We start from the raw sequence: 22375 nt of genomic DNA, 5'->3' as shown, positions 1-22375 counted from the left end.
GGCTACCTGCAGCAGTGGCTGAAGGCCTTTGTGGGCACCTTCGAGAAGAGCATCTCTCTATCCTCTCTGGAGCCACGCAGGTGAGGCTGGAGCTGCATGCGGGGCGAGGGTAGGACAGGGAGGCTGAGGGGTCCTCGGCGCCCCACTGACCCCCTCCCTGCAGGCCAGAAGAGGCTGGGGCAGAGGTGCCACTGCTGCCACAGGACGCGCTGCATGTGCTGGCCAAGCAGCTGGCTGAGCGGGACCTGCAGCAAGCCCTGCTGTTGCTGAAGCTCTTCATCATTCTCTGCAGGTGGGTTGCTGCGGTCCTCTCTCTCAGGGAGGCACAGAACTGTGTGTGTTCCTGGCACAGTTCCATGACCTCTTCCCTCTTGCAATCCCCAGGAACCCGGAGAATATAGAGGCAGGCTGGGGTCAAGTGCTGGGGCCCCGGGTGCTGGCACTGCTGACCCGGCTGGTGGCCGAGGTGAGGTGGGCTCCGCCCCGGGAGGGGAGGGAGGCGGGCAGTAGCCCCGCTAACCCTTCTCCACTCTTTCCCCACTCCCACAGCTCAAAGGACCCCCACCACCACCGCCGCCACCGGAGGGCAGTGGGCCTCAGCTGGAGAACGTTGCCCTGCATGCCCTGCTCCTCTGTGAGGGCCTCTTTGACCCCTACCAGACCTGGCGGCGCCAGCACAGTGGGTGAGAGCCAGACCCACAACCCCAACCCCAACCCCGAGGACCCAGAGGAGGCTGGAGAGAGGATGTGGGGAGGGGCGGCTGCTCCAGTAAAGGCGTGGAGGGGCCAGGGGCGTCTTTGCAGGCTGGTGAAGTGATGACCAGGGGTGAAGTGCTGGCCCCTGGTCACCCCCTGCCCCCACTGCCACCCCCAGGGAAGTCATCAGCTCCAAGGAGAAGAACAAGTACAAGTTCCCTCCTGCGGCTTTGCCTTGTGAATTCAACGTCTTCTTTCAAGGTCAGGCGCCACCTGCCCTCACCCCCAAACCTAACCTCCTTCCTACAGTTCCCCGTCCCACCACAGGACGGGACCCCCTTAGCACATGGGGCTGAAAGAACCCGGGAATGTGAGTGCCCGCCCCCCAGGGCACTAGGAGTTCAGCTAAGCAGTGAGGACAGAGAGAGGGCAAGCCTGGGCAAAATGAGGAATTTCTTTCTGAGCTGGAGTGGAGGCCTCCCATCAGGTGGGGCTGGTCAGTTTCCTTCCTCTTTCCTTCCCCTCTCTGGGATCCTTCCGGCCACCAAACCATGCCCTGGTCCGGACCATCTTAGCATCCCAAGTCAAACCCTTTTGTGCTCCCCAGTCTCGACCCCTCCTCAAGAGTGTCTGTGCCATTGTCTCCACGGCTGCTCGCTCACTCAGACAAGCTCATCCCCAGGCCATCTCTGGCCATTCCCCGGTGACCCTCCTCTCCTCTCCTCTCTCTTCTCACTGGATGGAGACTAGCCTGGGTTTATGGGCTGAGCTGGCCTGTGGGGCTGGCCTGGGCCTGAGTGGGGGCAACAGCTCCCAGAGGGGAGCTCCCCCCACCCCTGCCACCTCTCTTCTCCTGCAGGCTGAGTATTCATTGCAACATACACTGGACAGGTCCCTTCAGGGGTGCTGACCCCCTTAGGGTCAAGTCCTACCCTCGCACAGCCCTCCTTCCCAGCTACACTGGCTCTCTGCTCACCAGCCATGCTCCTGGCCTCTCGTTGCTAAAATGCACCGAGTTTTCTAACTCTGGGCCTTTGCCTGCACCGTTGCCTCTCCCTTCCTCATCCTCACCTCAATAGGCCAGGAGGTCCCCCACCCCCTCGCTCCTCAATCAAGTTAGCCCTGCCTGCTCTTGCCCCCCGGCCCCCTTCTGTGACCCAGGGCCGGTCCTTTCTGCTCTCTGGGTTTCAGTCCGTGGCCTGGCATCCTGTCCAGTTTGCTGAAGCAAGGCCAGGTGGGCCTCCCACACATGAAGCTGTGAAAACCCCTAGAAGTCCCAAGTAGGGGCACCGGGAGGGACGGGGGCATGTGCGTGGCTGCAGAGCAGGTCACAGGAAGCTCCAGCTGTCACTGGGGTGGAGGGACCAGGAGATTTGCATCTGAGAAACTAAACTTGGGGTCGTCCTGTACAGGCAGACAGGAGAGGGGATGTATTCACCCTGGAGCCCCCACTTTAGGGCTTAAGGCTCTGGGAGCCGGATACACTCTCGGGAAGGCCTGGGTTCCTTTTGGGCTTCCCGAAGAAGTGCTGTCGCTCCCCACATACATCATAGGGTTAGGACTTTTTAGGCTCCTCAGGGCAAAACACATCTTCTTAACCGGGACTCACAGCCCTGTTCCTTGGCCCGGCCCCCCAGCCCCTCCTCAGAGCACCCACCTCTGTGTGGTCCCCCGGGGCCACAGCCCTGCAGCCTTGATGACATTGCCCTGCCCTGCTCACCGCCCGCCTCCCCCCACCCCCCCACCAGAAACCCTGAAGGATGCAGACCTCCTGCCTCCTATGCTGCTGCTGCGACTCATCCACCTCTTTGGCGCCATCCTTGCAGGAGGGAAGGTAGGCTGGGAGCTGGGAGGAGCTGTGGCAGCTGCCTGAGGGCCTCTGCTGGGGGAGCCCCTTGCCCACTGCTCGACTCTGCCCACACCTGCAGGAGAACGGACAGATGGCTGTGAACACTGGCGCTGTGCAGGGCCTGCTGGGTGTAGTCCGGGACTGGGGGCAACGGCCAGCCCAGGACCCCCGCCTAGTGCTGCTGGCGCTAGAGGCCCTGGTGGGTGCGATCCATGTTCTGCATGCCAGCCGCACACCTCACCGCGGGCCAGAGCTCCGCGCCCTGCTCGAGGGCTACTTCCGAGTTCTTAATGCTGACTGGCCAGCGGGGCCAAGCCCAGGCCCTGAAGAGGCCCTCATCACTCTACGGGTCAGCATGCTCGGTGGGTATGGGCGTCCAGACTCTCGAAGAGGTGGCACCAGGAGGGGAAGGCACAAGTGATGATAGAAAAGTGGGCAGCATGGGCCCAGAGGTGCTGCTGGGAGGGCATTAGGGCAGGGCCTGACCCTTCTCCTTCCACAGATGCCATTCCCATGATGCTGGCCTGCGAGGACCGGCCAGTGCTGCAGGCCACCTTCCTCAGCAACAATTGCTTTGAACACCTGATCCGTCTCATCCAGAATAGCAAGGTGAGCAGCCCAGGCCGAGCTGGAAGGGCCTAGATCCCAGAGGCTGAGAATCCTACACATATGCTGCTGAGCTCCTGCTGAGCAAACTTGGGCTGGACCCAACCGGGGGGATGACCTGCAGGTCAGTGGGAGGGCCTGGGATGTGCACAAGGACTGGCCGGGGCTCTGGATGACTGAATCCAAAGGAACGTGTTTTGGAAAGGTGGGGGCTGCCCTGGCCCATCCTGTCTGCCTTTTCTCTAGCTCCAAGTGCAGGGGCAGGACGAGGGTGCCCTGCTTTTAGAGGCAGTGCCTCCTCCTGCCCAGTTTCTTCCTCTCCTCACACCGCCCCCCACCACTCGGCCTGGGTCACAGGGCTCCTGCCTCTGGGGCAGCGCCCTGGCAGCCGCTCCAGGTCCCGCCCTAATCCCGCCCTTCTCCATCTTCTCTCTCCTCTGCTTCCTTCACCCTGTGCCCTTCCCCTCCCCCACAGCTGTATCTGCAGACCCGGGCGCCCCCTGAGGGGGACAGTGACCTGGCTACCCGGTTACTGACCGAGCCCGATGTCCAGAAGGTACCGTCCTGGGGCTGACCAGCTCAGGCACTCACCTCCTGGGCACCCACCCCCTGAGGCTCCTCACGGCCCCTTTCCTGCACTAAGCAGGGAGACAAGGCAATATGAATGTGCAAGGCCTGCTGTGGCCTAGCGACAGGGGGTGAGTCCCCCAGGCTGGCTGTCTCACCCTCTGTCCCAAGTCCCATCTTCGGGAGTGGGACAGGAGTGGTCTGCGCCCTGCCTAGTATTCAACTGGGAGCTGGGATCTTAGCTGTGCCAGGCTAGAAAGAACCTTCGAAACTCAACTACCCACCCGCTACACAGATGAGAAATAGATGAGTCCGGGTGCCCAGGGCTTTGGCTGTAGTCACTCACAGAGAGAAAAGCCTCCCCAACCCCCACATGGGGCCACTGCTTTCCATGGGCCCTTGCCCCTGCCCTGAGCAGGTCACTGCAGCCCCCATGCCCTCCTGTCGCCCTCCCTGCCTCACCTTATGTGGGGCTGTGGGAGGCTGCAGGCTGTCAGCTGGAGGCTATCCAGGTGGCACACCTGGCAGCTCCCTACCTGGGCCCCAGCTGCAGAGCGCCTCCCTGGTTTTGCCTTCCCGAGGCAGCCCCATGTTTTGACCATTTTCTAGAGGCTGCCTAGACATTCAGCAATAAAGCTGGCAAGGGGAGAGTGGCTGGCCCTGGTTTTTACAAATGTGAGGGGCAGAAGTGGCCTGAAATCAATCAAGGCAAAGCAGGGGCCAGAGGCTCCCTGTGGCCAAGATGTGGCCCAGCACCGCTGGCCCACCCTCTATGCTCCCGAGCCCCCGCCTCCTCACGGTGGGGAAGGGCAGGGCGAGGGGGCACGTCCTAGGCTGTCTGGTGCAGCCCAGGGAGCTTCAGTGTCCCCACCTGGATCAGTGGCAAGAGGCAGGGTAGGACTCAAAGGTCTCGAAGGTTCTTCTGGTTCTAACACCCTGTGATTGAGCTTTCCAAAATGCCCCAACCTCCTGTTAATCATCGTGGGTGATGGGACACTCGCTGGTCTGCCTGCACACGTGTGTCTAGCGTGAGTGGGAATAGGTGGGTGTGGAGGTCCACCTCTCCGGCAGTCGGAGGAGGGGCAGGGGTTCAGTGGAGGCCTGCTGTTGACCTGTCCCGGTGAGGCCCTTCCCAGCCTTGATTTCCTCCTTGACTCTTTGCAGAGCTTGCCACGCTGCCCAAGAGGGCCCTAGGGTTGGGGTGAGGGCCATAGCAGTTTGGGCAAGAGTAGAAGACCTGGTTGCCACTTTCCCGGGGCCCCCTGCCTTGGCTTGTTCCCTTTAACTCAAGGGGCTGCCGGTTGTGACACCCTGGCATGTGCCCCTCCTAATAGCCCCTCGCCATCCCAAGGTACTGGACCAGGACACAGATGCCATTGCAGTCCACGTCGTCAGGGTGCTGACCTGCATCATGAGTGACTCTCCCTCAGCCAAGGTGAGGACACCGCCTGCTGTCCAGTGCTGGTGCGGGTGGGGAAGGACTTCAGTTGATCACAGGGCACCAGAACTGGCCTGGTTGTTGCCTATTAGAGCAAGTCAGCAGGGGTGATGAGCGTCCTGCTCTCTAGGGTAAAGCTCATCCCACTGGGCCGCCACGGTCCTTGGTCAATCCCGAGAGCCAGATGCACTGGATCAGTGCTGGTGGGGGACGAACCCTGTGGGTTCCAGCATCCACCCGCCCAGCTAACACTGACCCAGAGAGCTAGGCAAGGGAGCCCTGAAAACTGATGCCCCCTTCAAGGCACTGAGGCCCGTGTACACACTTACCCTTCTCCACACAACCCGGCACAGGAGGTGTTTAAGGAACGCATCGGCTACCCTCAGCTTCACGAGGTTCTGCAGAGCCACGGTCCCCCCACTCAGCGGCTGTTGGAAGAACTACTTAACATGGTGAGGCTGGGGCTTGGGCCCCGGGGCAGCCAGGAACTAAGTCAGGGCTTCCGTGGACGGCGAGCTGGGGCAGTGGCCAGTTGATGTTGACAGTGGCCAGTACATAACATACTGTGACCCGTGGCCTAACCACGTGTGGCAGTTCACGGGGAGGATTCTGGGCTGCAGGGGCCCAGAAAGGGCTGCACATTAGCGAGTTAGGAATCAGGCTGGGAACATGCATTTGGGCTGAGGCCGACCCAGGCTGGAAGTCCAGGCAGTGGTGCTGAAGGGCAGCTGGTAGGAGCTACAGTCCTCCGCACGGCCCTGACTTGCCTGAGCCTCCAACACAGCTGTAAGCAGGGCCGGGGGCTCTGTAGGCAATTGAAATGGGGAGCCCGCTGTTGGCACGGTGGCCTGTTGCACGCCAGTTGCCCGGGAACTGTCACATCCTCTGCACCCACAGGCTGTGGAGGGTGACCACAGCACGTCGCCGCCGCCACCAATCCGCAACGAGCAGCCGGTGCTGGTGCTGATGCAGTGGCTGCCGGCACTGCCCACGGCCGAGCTGCGGCTCTTCCTCGCGCGACGCCTCTGGGGGCTCTGTGACAGCTGCTCTGCCAGCCGTGCCACCTGTGTGCAGGCAGGCCTGGTGGACTGCCTGCTGGAGACGCTCAGTGCAGGGGTGGCCCTGGGGCCCCACTGCCAGGAGCAGCTTTTGGCACTGCTGCAAGCACTGGGGCGCGTGTCTCTAAGGCCACTGGAGCTGCGGCGTCTGCTGCGCCCCCCGCCGGGGCTGGACTCGGGGCTGGATGGACCGGAGTCTGGGAAGGCCCGGCATGCAGGTGCCATCATCCGGGCCTTGTCAGGCATGGCCCGGCACCAGGGTCCCCCGCGAGCCCTGCGCTACTTCGACCTGACACCTGGCATGGCGGGGATTATGGTGCCTCCTGTGCAGCGGTGGCCCGGACCCGGCTTCACCTTCCACGCCTGGCTCTGTCTGCACCCCGCCGCCCCAGCGCCGGCCATGGCCCCCAGCCGGCCTCCCCAGCGAAAGCAGTTGTACAGGTAGGTGACTGCTGGGGACCAGGGAGCAGAGCCAGGGTGTACAGAGTAAGTCAGCATAACTGGCTTGGCCTGCCCCCAGCTTCTTCACCAGCAGCGGCTCGGGGTTTGAGGCCTTCTTCACGGCGTCCGGGACACTGGTAGTGGCCGTGTGTACCCGGAAGGAGTACTTGACCATGAGCCTGCCCGAAGTGTCCTTTGCCGACTCTACCTGGGTGAGCCTGCATCTGCGTGGCCTCGGGGGTGGAGGGAGGACCTGGTCCCGGCCTGACCTGATGTGGCTTCTCTTCTAGCACTGTGTAGCCATTGTCCATGTGCCGCGCCGGGCCTTCAGCCAGAACCAGGTCCATGTCTACAAAGATGGCTATCTGGTCAAGACAGCACCCCTTCGCTGCCCCTCCCTCTGTGAGGTGTGCTAGGCAGGTTGGGGGCGGGCTAAAGTAGCTGGAGGGACTTGGACAGGGTGGGGCCTGGACCCTCTGTGTTCCCCACTCCCGTGACAGGTCTCAGACTTCAGTCTCTGGGGTCTGTGAAGGCATGGGAGGGGTCACTGTGAGGAAGTGGATGCAGGTGGAACCCCAGACCTTGCTGTGACCCTAACACTCCCCAACCCTGGCCCCGCAGCCTTTCTCCTCCTGCTGCATCGGCTCTGCTGGGCACCGCACAACGACCACCACCATGGGGCTGCCTGCGCCACCAGCCCCCGCTGCCCCGGCTCACACTCATCCCTCCCTCATGCGCTCCCAGTCAGTCCCAGCCACCACAGGGCTCGGCTGGGGCTCCGGGCTGGCGACCCCCCTGCAGGAGGGCAGCATCAGCTCCACCCTCGCAGGCACTCAGGACACTCGGTGGGGCAGCCCCACGTCCCTGGAGGGGGAGCTGGGGGCCGTGGCCATCTTCCATGAAGCCCTGCAGATGCAAGCCCTGCAGGCCCTGTGCACCCTAGGTATGCCTGTTTTCTACCCTGCCCTGTCCCAGCCCCTCCCCTGCCCAAGACCAGGTGGTTGGGTTTTGCAAAGTGCTCAGGATAGAAACTAGAGGCCCAGGGAAGCGGACGTATCTGGTCAGAGAAGAGGTAGGCTCTGGACAGGGTTTAGCCAAAGGCCCAGCCAGGTCTGAAGCCCCCTACCCATGCTCTAGGGCCCAACGAGACGGCACCTTTCAAGCCTGAGGGGGAACTGCATGAACTTGGCACCAAGCTCCTCCTCCATTACTCGCCTCAGGTACATGAGGGGTGGGGGAGGGGGAGGTAGTTGACTCAGCCCTGCAAACCGCCCCCTCACCCCCGACTTCTATACTCTGTGTGTTGCCCCGTCCATCTGACCCTTGCTGCCTGCTCACCCCCTGCCCCCAGGCCTGTAAGAACAACATCTGCCTGGACCTGTCCCCTGGCCATGGGCTGGATGGCCGTCTGACGGGCCACAGGGTGGAGACCTGGGACGTGAAGGTATGTGTGTGTACCTGGGGAAAGTGTGTGCAGACAGCGTGAGCGTGGCAGGGTGGGCTGGGCAGTGGCACTCTGCCCTGGGAGGACTTTAGGAGACCAGATAAAGAGAGGAAAAATTCCACGTTCCCAGACTGGGGGTCTGCTGGGTGGGTCCCGGGAAATGGCTGGAACCCTGCCCACTCACAGCTGCCCCCCGACCCCCAGGACGTGGTGAACTGTGTGGGAGGCATGGGTGCACTGCTGCCCCTGCTGGAGCGAGTGGCTGCACAGCCCCAAGAGGCTGAGGCAGGCCCAGCCGAAACACATGACCTCGTGGGGCCCGAACTGACTTCTAGCCACAACACCCAGGGCCTGATTCTCCCCCTGGGCAAGTCCTCAGGTAAGAATCCCCAATGCCTGGGTCGGCAGGCTGGGGGCTGGAGTGCTCGAGGGGCCTGTGGCCACTGGCAGGCCCTTAACAGCATCTGTTCCCTTGCTGGTGGCCAGCAGAGGAGCGCATGGAGAGGAACGCAGTGGCCGCCTTTCTGCTGATGGTGCGGAACTTCCTGCAGGGCCACACTGTCAACCAGGAGAGCCTGGTCCAGTGCCAGGGGCCTGCCATCATCGGGGCCCTCCTGCGCAAGGTGGGACCTGGTGGGGCCGGCGGAGCTGTCCTGAGCAAGGGGCTTGGGTGGAGGACCAGGAAAGAGGAACGTGATGCCCTGTTAGTGAGAAAGATCCGCCCGGGCAGAGGTGGCCTTTGAGTGGGGCCTTGAAAGGCTGGGCGAGGTTTGGCTGAGAGGATCTGGGAGACTGGCCAGCAGGCCGGGCAGGGGGCCCGCACCGTGGGAGCCCGCACTTCAGAGACAGCAGGCAATCGCTGAAGGGTTTTGAGCGGGCAGGATATGTGTTCCTCTGCCTGTGAGGGGGAGGGCGGAATCTGGGAGACTCAGCAGCAGACATGCATGTGACATCTCACCCCAGCTCCGTGTCCCACTCCAGGTCCCCAGCTGGGCTATGGACATGAATGTGCTCATGTCTGCCCAGCTGCTGATGGAGCAAGTGGCAGCTGAGGGCAGTGGGCCCCTCCTCTACCTGCTGTATCAGCATCTGCTCTTCAACTTTCACCTCTGGACGCTCAGCGACTTTGCTGTACGGCTTGGTGGGTAATGGGGACCTGGTGAGGGGAAGGAGGGGGTGGAAGTCCTGAGTAGTTACCTCTCCGTTGTAGGGGGGGTCTGTTCGCCTTGGGACATTTGGGGGAGTGTGGCAGGTATGGCCCTGCCCTGGAGGACGGGATGGGGCTCAGCTCAACCCGGTGGCCTGAGCCCTCTGCTGATGCCCACTCAGGTCACATCCAGTACATGTCGAGCATAGTCCGCGAGCACAGACAGAAGCTTCGCAAGAAATACGGGGTCCAGTTCATCCTAGATGCCCTGCGCATCCACTACAGGTGAGGCCGGTGGGAGGGCGGAGGGGCCAGGGGGCTGACACAGGGCTCTGACCTTGGGGGCAGGGAGCATCGTCCCCCAGCTCACTTGCCCACTCTCCGCTGTTCTCTACCCTGTGTGACTCTGCCTTCTGGTCCGGGTGGGTGTGCTTGCTGGGATTGGCCCAGCCCGCAGCGGGAGCGCCCCCTAGCGGCTGACGACCTGCGCACTGTGCAGACTTCACTCCTGGGTCTGGCCCGGGAGTTCCTGGTCCGGAGCTCCTCGGCTGACGACATGCAGGTGGTGCTGAGCTTTTTGGCGGCGGCAGGTGATGATAGCCAGGTAGGCGAGAAGGTTGGTAAGAGTGGGACCTGGGTGAGGGGTGGTGTGTGGACCTCGTGCTGGGGGAGTCCGCCCCAGTGAGAGACTTTCCATCTTCAGGTGGTGGGCGCCCTGGACCTGCTGCTGACCCTGCTGCAGTCCTCTCCGGCACAGGAGTCCTTAGCTGTCTTCCTACTCGAGCCAGGGAACCTTGAGGTGCTGTTGGCATTGCTGGTGCGGCCAAGGTCACTGCCCCTGCTGCCCGACCGAGTCTGCAAGGTACACCCAGCCCACCCCAGCCCTGGCTTTCCATTCCCTGCAGCCCCCGCCCGAGGTCCAGAGAGGTCGGCAGGCTTTGGGCAGGTGGATAAAGCTAGCTTCACAGGCCTCTCTTGGAGCCAGGCACCTGCGCGGCGACTTCCCCTTCTTCGGTGGCTCCTTTCCCGTGATGACGCCCCCCCCCCCCGCCCTCTGTGGCCCCCACACAGATCCTGCGCAGACTGCAGCAGAACGAGCGCTTACCTGAGCGCAGCCGCCAGCGCCTCCGGCTGAGAGAGTGTGGCCTCCTGGGGCTCGTCACCTGCCTGCCCGAGGGGATCGTTTCCCCCCAGCTCTGCCAGGGCCTCTACAGGCTGTTCCTGGGGGCAGGTACAACCTGGTTGGAGCCAAGAGGCAGGCCAAGTGGAGGGGTGTCCGCGATGCAGCAAACAGGGCAGGTGGCAATAGGGAAGGTGTTGGTGCGGGGCCGGCCTGAGCCAGCAGCGGGAGCACAGCCCCTCCCGGGCCAGTGCCTCAGGCGCCCTCTGGCCATTCTTCCAGATTACCCCAACCTCTCAGATCTGTTGGCTGTGGTGCAGCTGTCCCTGCAGGCTGACCTCAGTGTCCGCCTGGACATTTGTCGCTTGGTAAGTGTGTATGTGTATGGACAGGGGCTCCTAGCTGCTTTGCCTGCCTGTGATGAGGGGTCTGCAAAAGCCCCAAGAGGCGGGGTCGGGGCGGGCGGCCAGTGAGTCCTTCACTTGCTGTGCCTCCTCCACAGCTCTTCCACCTCATCTACGGACAGCCAGAAGTAGTGCAGCTCCTGGCCCGACAGGCCGGCTGGCAGGACGTGCTGACCCGGCTGTATGTCCTGGAGGCCGCCACGGCCGACAGTCCCCTGCCTCTGACCCCAGAGGTGTCCACCTCCCCGGAGTCGGCCTTATCCAAGCCGTCCACTGAGTCACCTGAGCCTTCCGATGTTTTCCTGCCCTCCGAGGCCCCCTGCCCTGACCCTGACGCCTTTTACCACGCGCTTTCCCCCTTCTGCACACCTTTTGACCTGGGCCTGGAACGGGCCAGTGTGGGCTCGGGCAATACTACTGGTGGCAGCAGTGGGACCCTCACTCCAGCCAGCCACCCCGGGACACCTTCCCCACTCGATGGACCCCGGCCCTTCCCTGCTGCCCCTGGCCACCACAGCTCCAGTCTTTCCAACGTGCTGGAGGATGGCAGCCTCCCGGAGCCCGCCATCAATGGAGATAATGCCTCTAATACCAGCAATCCGCAGGTGAGGCTTGCCGCCAGCCGGGTTAGTTGTGGGACCCGGCCCAAGCTGCATGGTCTTTCCAAGATGTGTCCCCATTTCACACTGGGCCTGAGACTGCCGTGTGAACCCACTGTCTCCCCTTGCAGCTCTCTGCAGTTATCTTCCCAGTGGGACCCCAGGACAGGGAAAATCACATGGAGAGAAAGGGGCGCCAGCCAGATTTCAGGAAGGCAGAGGCTTTCCAGGCTCTAAGGGCCCTGCCTTGCAATTCTGGGTTTGGAGATTCTATGGCATTTTTCTAGAGAGCTCCAGGGTTCCTAAGGCTTGTGCGGCCTGTGGGATACTTTTGTGAACCGCCTCATTCTCTAAGGGGTCCCGACTGCCCAGGGTCCTTCCTGGGCTCCAGGCAGCTAGGCTTACTTGTTGGCCGAATGCCCTTGTAGGAGGAGGACAGGGGGGTTCCACACACAGATGCATGGGGGTCAGCCCTCCGCCCCACTCACCCCTTACACTGCCCACCTGTACCCATAGCAAACCTCTGAGGAGGAGCTGTGCAACCTACTCACCAATGTGCTGTTCTCGGTGACGTGGCGGGGGGTGACAGGCAGCGACGAGGCTGCCTGGAGGGAGCGTGGCCAGGTCTTCTCGGTGCTCACCCAGCTGGGGGCCTCAGCCACACTTGTCCGCCCCCCAGACTGCATCAAGCGCAGGTAAGGGGGTAACTCAGGAGGTTGAGGGGCCTCCTGGAATCCTGTGGACAAGGAGCTAGTAGACAGCTGAGTTCCTTGCCCACCCCCCAGCCTCCTGGAGATGATGCTGGAGTCAGCCCTGACGGACATCAAAGAGGGGTCCCCTGGGGTCCTGGCCAGCCTTACGGAGCAGGCACTTTGGCTCCTGCGCCTGCTGCAGGACTTCCTGTGTGCTGAGGGCCATGGCAACCAGGAGCTGTGGAGTGAAAAGGTAGGATAGCTCAGAAGGGTACCCCGTGTGCGCGTACCCTGTGAGCCAGTCTGGGAGGGGAGTGAATACACGTGCAGTCATGTTACCTTAACACGGGTGCCCGAATGTGGACTCTGGATGTGCAAATGCCCTGGCCCCAGCCCCAACCTGCTCTTGCTCCCTCCCCATGGGCTCCTTGCCTCCTCTGGGGACGCCACCTGGAACCCGGTGTGCGGCAGCTCTTTGAAGGTGTGTGCAGCCTGCTAGACCGCCTGGGAGCCTGGCCGCACCTGGCCAATGGCACGGCGGACCTGCGGGAGATGGCACAGATTGGCCTACGCCTGGTGCTCGGCTATATCCTGCTGGAGGACCCACAGGTGAGCACGGGCAGACGGAGGAGAGAAGCGGCGAGTGGAGGGAGCACGGGGTGGGGGAGGGGCAGGCCCCACCTACACCCGCCTTGTGCCCACAGCTGCACGCACAGGCCTACGTGAAGCTGCACTCGCTGCTGCAGACCGCGGTGCCCATGCGCCGCGAGGAAGCCTGCTACGTGCTCTCCAAGCTCGAAGCTGTGCTCTCCCGGGCGCTGCACGCCCCCCCCGCCGACATGGCAGCTGAGGGCGCGGAGCCCCCAGTTTTGTCCGCTGCCGCCATGGAACGCTGCTCGTGGCTGGTGCCGCTGGTGCGCACGCTGCTGGATCGTGCCTACAAGCCGCTGGGGCTGCAGTGGGGGCTGCCGTCCCTGCCACCCACCAACGGCAGCCCCACCTTCTTTGAGGACTTCCAGGCCTTTTGTGCCACGCCCGAATGGCGCCATTTCATCGACAAGCAGGTGCCTGGAGGTGGGGGCCCGGGGTGAGAGGTGGGGACGGGAGGCGGGGGCCCGCCTTGAGCCCTGGCCTCCGCTCCTGGGCACCCTGCAGGTCCAGCCCGCCATGTCACAGTTTGAAATGGACACTTACGCGAAGAGCCACGACCTCATGTCAGGCTTCTGGAACGCCTGCTACGACACGCTCATGAGCAGTGGGCAGCGGCGCCAGCGGGAGCGGGGACTTAGTCGTCGGGCCTTCCAGGTGTGTGGCCTGGGGACACTGCTGGGACAGGGTGGAGGAAGTGGAGCCGCGCAGGACGCGGGCGCCAGCCTCAGCCCTCGTCCTCCCGCGCGCCCCAGGAGCTGGTGCTGGAACCCGCGCAGCGGCGAGCGCGCCTGGAGGGCCTGCGCTTTGCGGCGGCCCAGAAGCAGCAGACCGCACAGCACTCCACCGCCCTGCTGCACTGGGGGGCGCTGTGGCGTCAGCTCTCCAGCCCCTGCGGGGCCTGGGCCCTGAGGTGGGCAGGGCGCTGGGCGGAGTCGGGGTGGGGTGGGCGGGCTGGAGAGAGGGTCTGGAGCGCTAATCTGTGTTTGGGGTGACACCTGGGAGGAACGGGGTGGGCTCCCCCCAACCCCTAACCCCCTGTGACCACACTGGGGATGTGCCTGCAGGGACCCGCCCACCCCTCACTGGAAGCTGTCCAGTGCAGAGACATACTCTCGTATGCGCCTGAAGCTGGTGCCCAACCATCACTTCAATCCCCACCTGGAAGCCAGTGCCCAGCGTGACAACCTGGGTGAGAAGGGATGCGGGGCTGCAGCCACCCTCCTCACATCCCTGTCCTGCCCTGCTCTGCTGAGCGCCCTTGGGTCTGTTGTAGGTGAGGCCCCCCTGTCGCCCACCGAGGAGACCTCACTACCTTTAGCGGTGACCAAAGAGGCCAAAGTCAGCACTTTGCCCGAGGAGCTGCAGGAAGACCAGCTAGGGGAGGACGAACTGGCTGCGCTGGAGACGGCGTGAGTGTGCCCAGGACAGCGCCGCGGGCAGGCACTGGTCTGCTCCGGTGGGGCACGCCTGCCGTGGGGTTGGTTCCCGAGTGCATTTCCTCCTTGACTGCAGGGCTGACGCCCTAAAGGGACTGTTCAAAATCAGCTGTGGGGTTGGAGGGAGCTGTCAAACAGGATGTTGCTTTACCATGGTGAGGTTACCCAGAACAGGACCAAGAAACACGAATCAGAGCAGGATGGGGCCCAAGGCAGGCGCTGTGGGTAGGAGCTGGTGGACCGGCAGGACTGCCACATTCAGAGACCCAGGTTGGGGGTGGTGCCGGGGCCAGTGAGCGCCAGACCCGGGGCAGTTCCTCCTCTCCTCTGGGAGGTATGAGACGGACTTGTGACTCGGTGGCACTTGGTGGTCCTTGGGCTTGTTGGGAAGGGGGGCCCCAGAACCCAGCGCCTGAAGCAGTACTGGTGTCTAGGATGGAGGCTGCAGAATTGGACGAGCAGCATGAGAAGCTGGTGCTGTCAGCTGAGTGCCAGCTAGTCACGGTGGTGGCCGTGGTCCCCGGGCTGCTGGAGGTCACCACACAGCACGTGTACTTCTACGATGGCAGCACTGAGCGTGTGGAAACAGAAGAGGGTACGTCCCGACGGCGTGATGGCAGGGCATGGTCGGGGTCCGGTGGGGCCAGGCCAGTTGACTCCTGGACCCCCTGTCCTTCGCCGCAGGCATCGGCCATGACTTCCGGCGTCCACTGGCCCAGTTGCGTGAAGTCCACCTTCGGCGTTTCAACCTGCGCCGTTCAGCGCTTGAACTCTTCTTCATTGATCAGGCGAACTACTTCCTCAACTTCCCATGTAAAGTGGGCGGGTCCACAGCTTCAACTCCTTGCCAGGCCCCCAGGACCCAACCCCGCCCCATCCCACCCCACACCCAGGTACGGAACCAGGTATACTCATGGCTCCTGCGCCTGCGGCCCCCTAGCCAAGGCTACCTGAGCAGCCGCTCCCCCCAGGAGATGCTACGTGCCTCTGGCCTCACTCAGGTAAGAGCTCTGGGGTGTAAGGCGATGGGGGCTGAGGTGGGGGCGCTGAGGAAGAGTGTTGGAGAGCCCGGTTGGCTCACTTCTTACTTGCACCCGCTCCCCAGAAATGGGTACAGCGTGAGATATCCAACTTCGAGTACTTGATGCAACTCAACACCATTGCGGGACGGACTTACAACGACTTGTCTCAATACCCTGTGGTGAGGGTCGGCTGCGTACCCCACCCCTGCCCCTCTGGTCTGCCAGCCCTGGTTCCCCCAAGCGCAGGCAACCCTGAGCCTGGACCTGGGTGGGCGCTGCCTCTTCCTGCCTGCCTCCCATACCCAGCCGTCCTCCTAGTCTCTAGTCTTCCCAGAGGGACTCCTGCTCCAGGACAGTCCATCCTGGTCCTCTGTATCCCCCCCCCGCCCCTACCGAGTGGTTCATCCCCGTCTTCTGAGGGTGAGGGACAGGGTGGGCAGCTAGGTCATCAGGGCCTTCATGCATCCCCTGCCCGGGTGGGCGGCCAGTTCCCCTGGGTCCTACAGGACTACGTGTCCCCAACCCTGGACCTCAGCAACCCCGCCGTGTTCCGGGACCTGTCCAAGCCCATCGGTGTGGTGAACCCCAAGCATGCCCAGCTCGTGAGGGAGAAGTGAGCACATGGGTGGGCTGGACTTGGGGGTTGGGATGGGCAAGGGGAGGGTTTCTGCTGATAACCCCTAACTGTGGCTCCAGGTATGAGAGTTTTGAGGACCCAGCTGGCACGATTGACAAGTTCCACTACGGCACCCACTATTCCAATGCAGCGGGCGTGATGCACTACCTCATCCGCATGGAACCCTTCACCTCCTTGCACGTCCAGCTGCAGAGTGGCCGGTGGGGCCCAGTGGGTGGTGATGGGTAGATGGGCAGAGCGGGGGAAGGGGCCGATCTCTGGATCCCTTCTTTGCCCAGCTACGCCGTCATCCTCCCTGACCCCCGTCTCCCGACCTCACTCTGGCCCATGTCCTCCCCCAGCTTTGACTGCTCTGACCGGCAGTTCCACTCTGTGGCGGCAGCTTGGCAGGCCCGCCTGGAAAGCCCTGCTGATGTGAAGGAGCTCATCCCAGAGTTCTTCTACTTCCCCGACTTCCTGGAGAACCAGAATGGTAGGCGCTGCCGGGGCAGGGGGGGATGGAGAGAACAGACTGGTCAGAGGATAACCAGGGATCAGGTGACGGTGGCGAGATGGCTGATCCAGTTCTCTGTGCCAGGCTTTGACCTGGGCTGTCTCCAGCTGACCAACGAGAAGGTGGACGACGTGGTGCTACCCCCCTGGGCCAGCTCCCCTGAGGACTTCATCCAGCAGCACCGCCGGGCTCTGGTGAGGAGCACACTGGTGGGGCGGAGGGTCGGGTGGGCTGGGCTCGCCCTAGACTGACTGCCCTTCCCACCCAGGAGTCAGAGTACGTGTCCGCCCACCTGCACGAGTGGATCGACCTCATCTTTGGCTACAAGCAGCGGGGTCCAGCGGCAGAGGAGGCCCTCAATGTCTTCTATTACTGCACCTATGAGGGTAGGCAGTGGTCTGCACGGAGGTTGGGGGCAGTGGGGGCACAGGCAAGGAGTGCTGAGGGCACTGATTGTTCTGCTTGCCTGCCCAAGGGGCTGTGGACCTGGATCATGTGGTGGACGAGCGAGAACGGAAGGCTCTGGAGGGCATTATCAGCAACTTTGGGCAGACCCCCTGTCAGCTGCTGAAGGTAAGGGCAACTCGGAGTCACGGGTCAGGGATGCTCTTGCCACGGTGGTGACCAGCCACTTGCCCACAGGAGCCACATCCAGCTCGGCTGTCAGCGGAGGAAACAGCCCAACGCCTTGCACGTCTGGACACTAACTCACCTAGTATCTTCCAGCACCTGGACCAGCTCAAGGCCTTCTTCGCAGAGGTGAGAAGAGGCAGGTCCTCAACTTCTCATGGATTAGCCCTACTCCCAGCCTCTTGGGGTAGATGGAAAACCTAAGTCAAGGTCACTGATACTAAGAAATCTTGGAAGAGACATGTGAGAGGAATATGGGAGCAGATGGGGGAGCGGGGGCAAGCTCGGGAAAAGGGGATACTCACCTGGTCAATCTGAAAGTCCTATATGTCCCTCCTCACTTTCCTGTCTGCATCCCAGAATGGTTCTAGGCCTGTTTTTCAGACACCTCTCCTACTGCAAAGGGACTTGGAGTAAAGGGATGGGAGGAGTAATGTTGAGACCAAGCCTGCGATTCGGGAAGAAACTTTCTTGTTCATCCTGGCTTTTTGCTTTCTGAGAGGGTCTCTTGATCGCCCACTGGTCGCTCATGCTTGATTTCTGGAGGAACCCTGCTTCGTGATGCTTGGCTGTGACCCCCGGGCTGAGGGCACAGGGAGGAGTGGTGTCTCCCAGAGCAGGTGGTGTAGGGAGGGCCCTGCTGGCTGCCGCTGCCCTGCCCTGGTGCAGCTAGCCCTGCATTCCACCCTGCAGGTTGTCAGTGACGGCGTGCCCTTGGTGCTGGCCCTGGTTCCGCACCGGCAGCCCCACTCCTTCATCACCCAGAGCTCCCCAGACCTGCTGGTAAGTGCCTGGTCACTGACCTCCAGTCCCTCTCTGCTCTGCACCAAATCCAACTCTGGTCTCTCCTGCCCACAGGTGACCGTGAGCGCCAATGGGCTGCTGGGTACCCACAACTGGTTGCCCTATGATCGCAACATAAGCAATTACTTCAGCTTCAGCAAAGATTCCACCATGGGCAACCCCAAGTAGGACAGAGGGCTGTGGGGGCCGTGGGCTGTAAATACCCTGCACCCTGACGTGTCCCATCCAATCAGAATTTGGGCCGGATGTAGTCCTGGCCAAGGTCTCTGAAGGCCTGGGTCTTGTACGTGGCCTGGCCTCACCTGCCCTCCTTTTCATGGGTCAGGATGCAGCGACTACTGAGCGGCCCCTGGATTCCAGACAGTGGCGTGAATGGGCGAGCCCTGGCAGTGGCCCCTGATGGAAAGCTGCTGTTTAGTGGTGGCCACTGGGACAGCAGCCTGCGGGTGACTGCCTTACCCCGGGGCAAGTTGTTGAGCCAGCTTCACCACCACCTTGGTATGAGCAGCCCTGGCGTTGTGGGTGGTGCCTGTGGCGCAGGTTACGAGGCTGGCCAGGGAAGGGAGGGTGTGACCACTTTGTTCTACCTGCCCCACCCCTCCCTGCACAGATGTAGTGACCTGCCTTGCACTGGACACCTGTGGCATCTACCTCATCTCAGGCTCCCGGGACACCACATGCATGGTGTGGCGGCTCCTGCATCAGGTTCACTGTGTGGGGCCCCATAGTCCAGATTTATAGTCCATCTGCCTCCAGTCCTGCTCTTCTGTCTTCCCCTTCCCTCCACTGCCATGAGTAAAGGTGGGGTTCCTCACTTTTCTGGAATTAGCCTTCTCCCTCAGGCCAGCCCTGAACCAGCCCTGGCTTTCCACAGGGTGGCCTCTCCATAGGACTGGCGTCAAAGCCTGTGCAGGTCCTCTATGGGCATGAGGCTGCAGTGAGCTGCGTGGCCATCAGCACAGAACTTGACATGGCTGTGTCTGGATCTGAGGTGTGTGTATGCCTGTGCTCTGGGAGGCCGAGCTTGCTGGGTGCTGCCCTTGGAGCCCCCCCTAAGCTGCCTTCCCACAGGATGGAACTGTGATCATCCACACTGTCCGCCGTGGCCAGTTTGTGGCAGCACTGAGGCCCCCTGGGGCTGCGTTGCCTGGACCAGTATCCCACCTGGCGCTGGGGTCTGAGGGCCAGATTGTGGTACAGAGCTCGGCATGGGAACGTCTAGGGGCACAGGTATAAGAAAAGGGCACCTACCGGAGACGGGTGATTGGGATTCTGTTCTTGCTGACACCTGCTGCTGTTTCCAGGTCACCTATTCCTTGCACCTGTACTCAGTGAACGGGAGGCTGAGGGCTTCACTTCCTCTGACAGAGCAGCCCACAGCCCTGGCAGTGGCTGAAGACTTTGTTCTGTTGGGCACTGCCCAGTGTGCCCTGCACATCCTCCACTTGAACAAGTGAGCCCCATGGGTTAGGGTTCATGGCTCGGCAGGATGGTGGTATTTACTAGAGGACACTAGGAGGCAGACCCGTCCCCCTTCAGGAATGTGTGCGAGCATCTTCTTCAAAGGCTATCACCTATCACCTGGCCCCAGCGGGGAGCTCTTGCCTTGGGTCTTCGGTAGCCACAGTTGTGGGAGATTACTTTATGTATTGGGGTTTTCATTTAGTTATCCTTAAAATGAGGACAGGAGAGGTACACGGGAGAACGAAGTAGCTAAATGCAAAGCTACAGAGGTTGACAGCGTGTGTACATCTCGCCTGTGCGCCCTCCCTCCCCGCAGACTGCTTCCGGCGGCGCCTCCTCTGCCCATGAAGGTGCCCATTCGCAGCGTGGCTGTGACCAAGGAGCACAGTCACGTACTCGTGGGCCTGGAGGATGGCAAGCTGATCGTGGTGGGCGCCGGGCAGCCCTCTGAGGTGAGGACCCGGGCTGGGCGGGCTTCGGATGGGGCGGGAGCCTCGGTCCGGCCGCTCCTACCGCATTTCTCCCTCCGCCAGGTGCGAAGCAGTCAGTTCGCGCGGAAGCTGTGGCGGTCCTCGCGGCGCATTTCCCAGGTGTCCTCCGGGGAGACCGAGTACAGGCCCGAAGAGGCTCGCTGAGAGCCTGCCTGGGCCCGCAGCTCGGCTCCGCCCCGCCAGGCCCAGCCCCGCGGCGAGGACACAGACATTGGCCCGCACTCGGGGGTGGGCAGACCACTCCCGCCCAGCTCAGGGATTGGTGGGCAGAGTCACTCCAGGAAGCCCCGCCCCTCGCCGGCAGAGGGGCCGCCAGGAGTTCCAAGGGACCTCGGGCCCGCACAGCACTTTTTGCACAGCCTGGTCGGGGGCGAGGGGTGCCTAGGTTTCTAATTCCCTGGTCGGCCCTGGTAGAACACCGGCCGGGCTATGGCCTTAATCCTAAAGGCGCCCCCCCCACACCACCCCCATCGCCTTCTTGGCAATAAACATGGCCTTGTTTTGTACCTGTTCTGCCTCCAAATTTATTTGCCGTTCAGCCTGCCCCTGGCCAACCACGGTTCCAGGGTCTTGTTCTGCAGGTGCATGAATCCTCCAAGGAGACCCATCCCCAGCTTCAACACTCCTGTGTGTTAGGGCTCTGCCCACTGTCTCTGGTGAGGCACTGCCACCTGCATTCCCCAGGGACTCCACTCATTCTTCTTGGCCTGCTCACGTGGTTGAGGTACTAGTCCTGCCAGGCTGTGGATCCCAGGAGCTGTGTGGAGAGGCAACTGCCACAAGTCAGGAGTGGGTTGGGGACACAGGCCTTCCAAAGTTGTCATTTCCCATCCTCAAGTGTTTTCTCCACTGTGGTGCCTTGTGGTGGCTTGTGTTGGAATGAGAGTAAAAAGCAGAACTGTGGGTATGTGGGGTACTGCTGATTTTGTGGGCCTGGAGGTGGGTAGGACAGACACATCGCCAATCTCTCATAGCTTGGTATGTGGCAGGCACACAGTCTGGCTCATGTACCAACCACATTCTAGAAGGGCCCCACACAGGACCATAGCAATGTACACACTCCACAAGTGGCAAGGGCCACTGCAGCTTTTTTCCAGATGCACTTTCAGACTTTGTCATATACAAAGGCCCAAGGCCTGGCTCAAGGAAGCAGATTCCGGAGTCCATGAGGTGGACCAGGCCTACGTGTAGTAGTTGTTGCTTGGAGGGCTCCCCCAGGTCTCTTCTCCATCCCTTTTGCAGGCAAGATCCTTTCTAAGATCAGATCTAGACTTCACTTCCTCAGCATCAGCCCAGTAGACCCTGATGATTGAGTGCCCATATGCCCTCTGCCCTTGCTGAACCACAAAGGTATCCTTCCACCCAGCCTGTGAGCAGGTGAGGACTGACACTGACCCTAGAGGCAGGAATGGGAGCAGTCACTCCAGGAGTCCAGCTGGGATGTTCAGATGTTGGGTTTCTGGGCTCATGCTGGGAAGTCTAGGGGAGCCACTTAGTAAGTTTGAGACTGAGAGCTGTTTCTCCCCTGCCATCCCTGGACCCAGGAATATGCTAGTTTCTTTGAAACAGGTGCTTCCCAATAGGTCCATCCCTGTTCTGAACTACATGCAGGCTCCTCCAATTTTGGACAGATGGGACCAGCTCTCTCACCCCCATCCCATCTGATATAGGAGGAAAACTTACCTAGATAGGTGATTGGGAATGGAGGGGTACCCTTCCCTGGAATGAATTGGGTTGAAGTGAACCAGAAGAGGGTGAGGCTACCCCAAGGGAATCCCAGTGTCAAGCTTGAAGACTTCCATAACATCCCTACATACTGCTAATTCTCCCAATCCCCCTGCCCATGACACTCTACCCCCTTCTCCAAGAGATGGAGCTCTAGGAGTGCTTTCTACCTCTAGGCATGTCTGGGGAAAGCATAGTCCATGTGGGTAAAAACCTGACGACCCAGGCCCTCCTTGGTGGCACAATGGATTAAAGCGCAGCTGCAAGCTAGTCATGGCCGCTTCAATGAGAGTTTGATCCCCAGCCCCAGACGTGATCCAAATGGCGCGGCAGACCTCTCCTGACACACCTGCTGCTCCCTTCAGCAGTGTGCCTGTTCTGCTCCCTACTGTCTCTGGTAAATCCTCTTACCGCCCCTGTACCCCAGTTCTGTATGCATAAATAAATCTTTAAAACCTCACGATCCAGATCTTTGGCACTGGGTAGGATATGTGGGGAGATCACAACCAGTCATAGGCTCTGGAGTCACTGTGCCCTGCCTACACTGAGGGACAACTCGCCTCAAGGCAAAAGTGAGTAGCAGCATTTACTTCCTTTCCAGTCTGATCTATTTTGCAAATATTCACAAGGTCTCTGTACACAGAAGCAACCATGGAGACCAACATGAATTAATGTGCTCCCACCATCCAGGTTAGTGCCTAGTAGAGAAAGTAAATGCAGTAAGTCAGAGAGAGAAAAAGGGCAGTTTCCCAGAGTAGATCCAGCTGGTCTGTCAGATGGGAGATGGCACAACAGCAAAGACAGAACTCAGGGAACCTTGGAGATGCCCCATCCCTAAGGCTCTCGGATTGGTCTGGGGGAAGGGGAGGATCCAGGTTTCTTCCCCAAGAGCAGCTGGATGCCTGCCCCTCTGGGCAAATGGCAAGAGGCAGACTAGCCCTGAGAGCACGCTAGATCGGGA

The 22375-nt window shown here is 61.5% G+C and overlaps 1 protein-coding gene across 1 annotated transcript; it reads left to right on the top strand.

Annotated features, from left to right (window-relative positions):
• Positions 1–614: 614 nt before the first annotated feature.
• On the top strand, positions 615–20182 carry NBEAL2 (neurobeachin-like 2). The gene is made up of 49 exons (XM_012720495.1): positions 615–683; positions 875–957; positions 2445–2530; positions 2625–2907; positions 3048–3154; positions 3627–3707; positions 5070–5153; positions 5510–5608; positions 6054–6655; positions 6735–6867; positions 6946–7062; positions 7277–7598; positions 7793–7875; positions 8007–8099; positions 8304–8478; positions 8586–8722; positions 9081–9240; positions 9429–9531; positions 9697–9850; positions 9950–10108; positions 10318–10477; positions 10649–10734; positions 10869–11375; positions 11886–12064; positions 12155–12314; positions 12533–12670; positions 12766–13125; positions 13217–13366; positions 13465–13622; positions 13777–13901; positions 13986–14121; positions 14583–14743; positions 14833–15149; positions 15254–15783; positions 15867–16007; positions 16149–16279; positions 16385–16494; positions 16569–16686; positions 16776–16873; positions 16943–17059; positions 17624–17713; positions 17789–17898; positions 18060–18232; positions 18345–18439; positions 18609–18725; positions 18806–18964; positions 19039–19187; positions 19515–19650; positions 19732–20182. The coding sequence occupies exons 3-49, from the start codon at positions 2477–2479 to the stop codon at positions 19831–19833; spliced, it is 7959 nt and encodes a 2652-aa protein (XP_012575949.1). The 5' UTR covers positions 615–683; positions 875–957; positions 2445–2476; the 3' UTR covers positions 19834–20182.
• The last annotated feature ends 2193 nt before the right edge of the window (positions 20183–22375 follow it).

The sequence above is a fragment of the Condylura cristata genome, unplaced genomic scaffold (assembly GCF_000260355.1).
Source record: "Condylura cristata isolate star-nosed mole 26May11 unplaced genomic scaffold, ConCri1.0 scaffold00004, whole genome shotgun sequence".
In the NCBI taxonomy this organism is placed as follows: Eukaryota; Metazoa; Chordata; class Mammalia; order Eulipotyphla; family Talpidae; genus Condylura; species Condylura cristata.
Note: the sequence above shows the minus strand (reverse complement) of the source record. Positions and strands in the feature narration are given on the sequence as shown.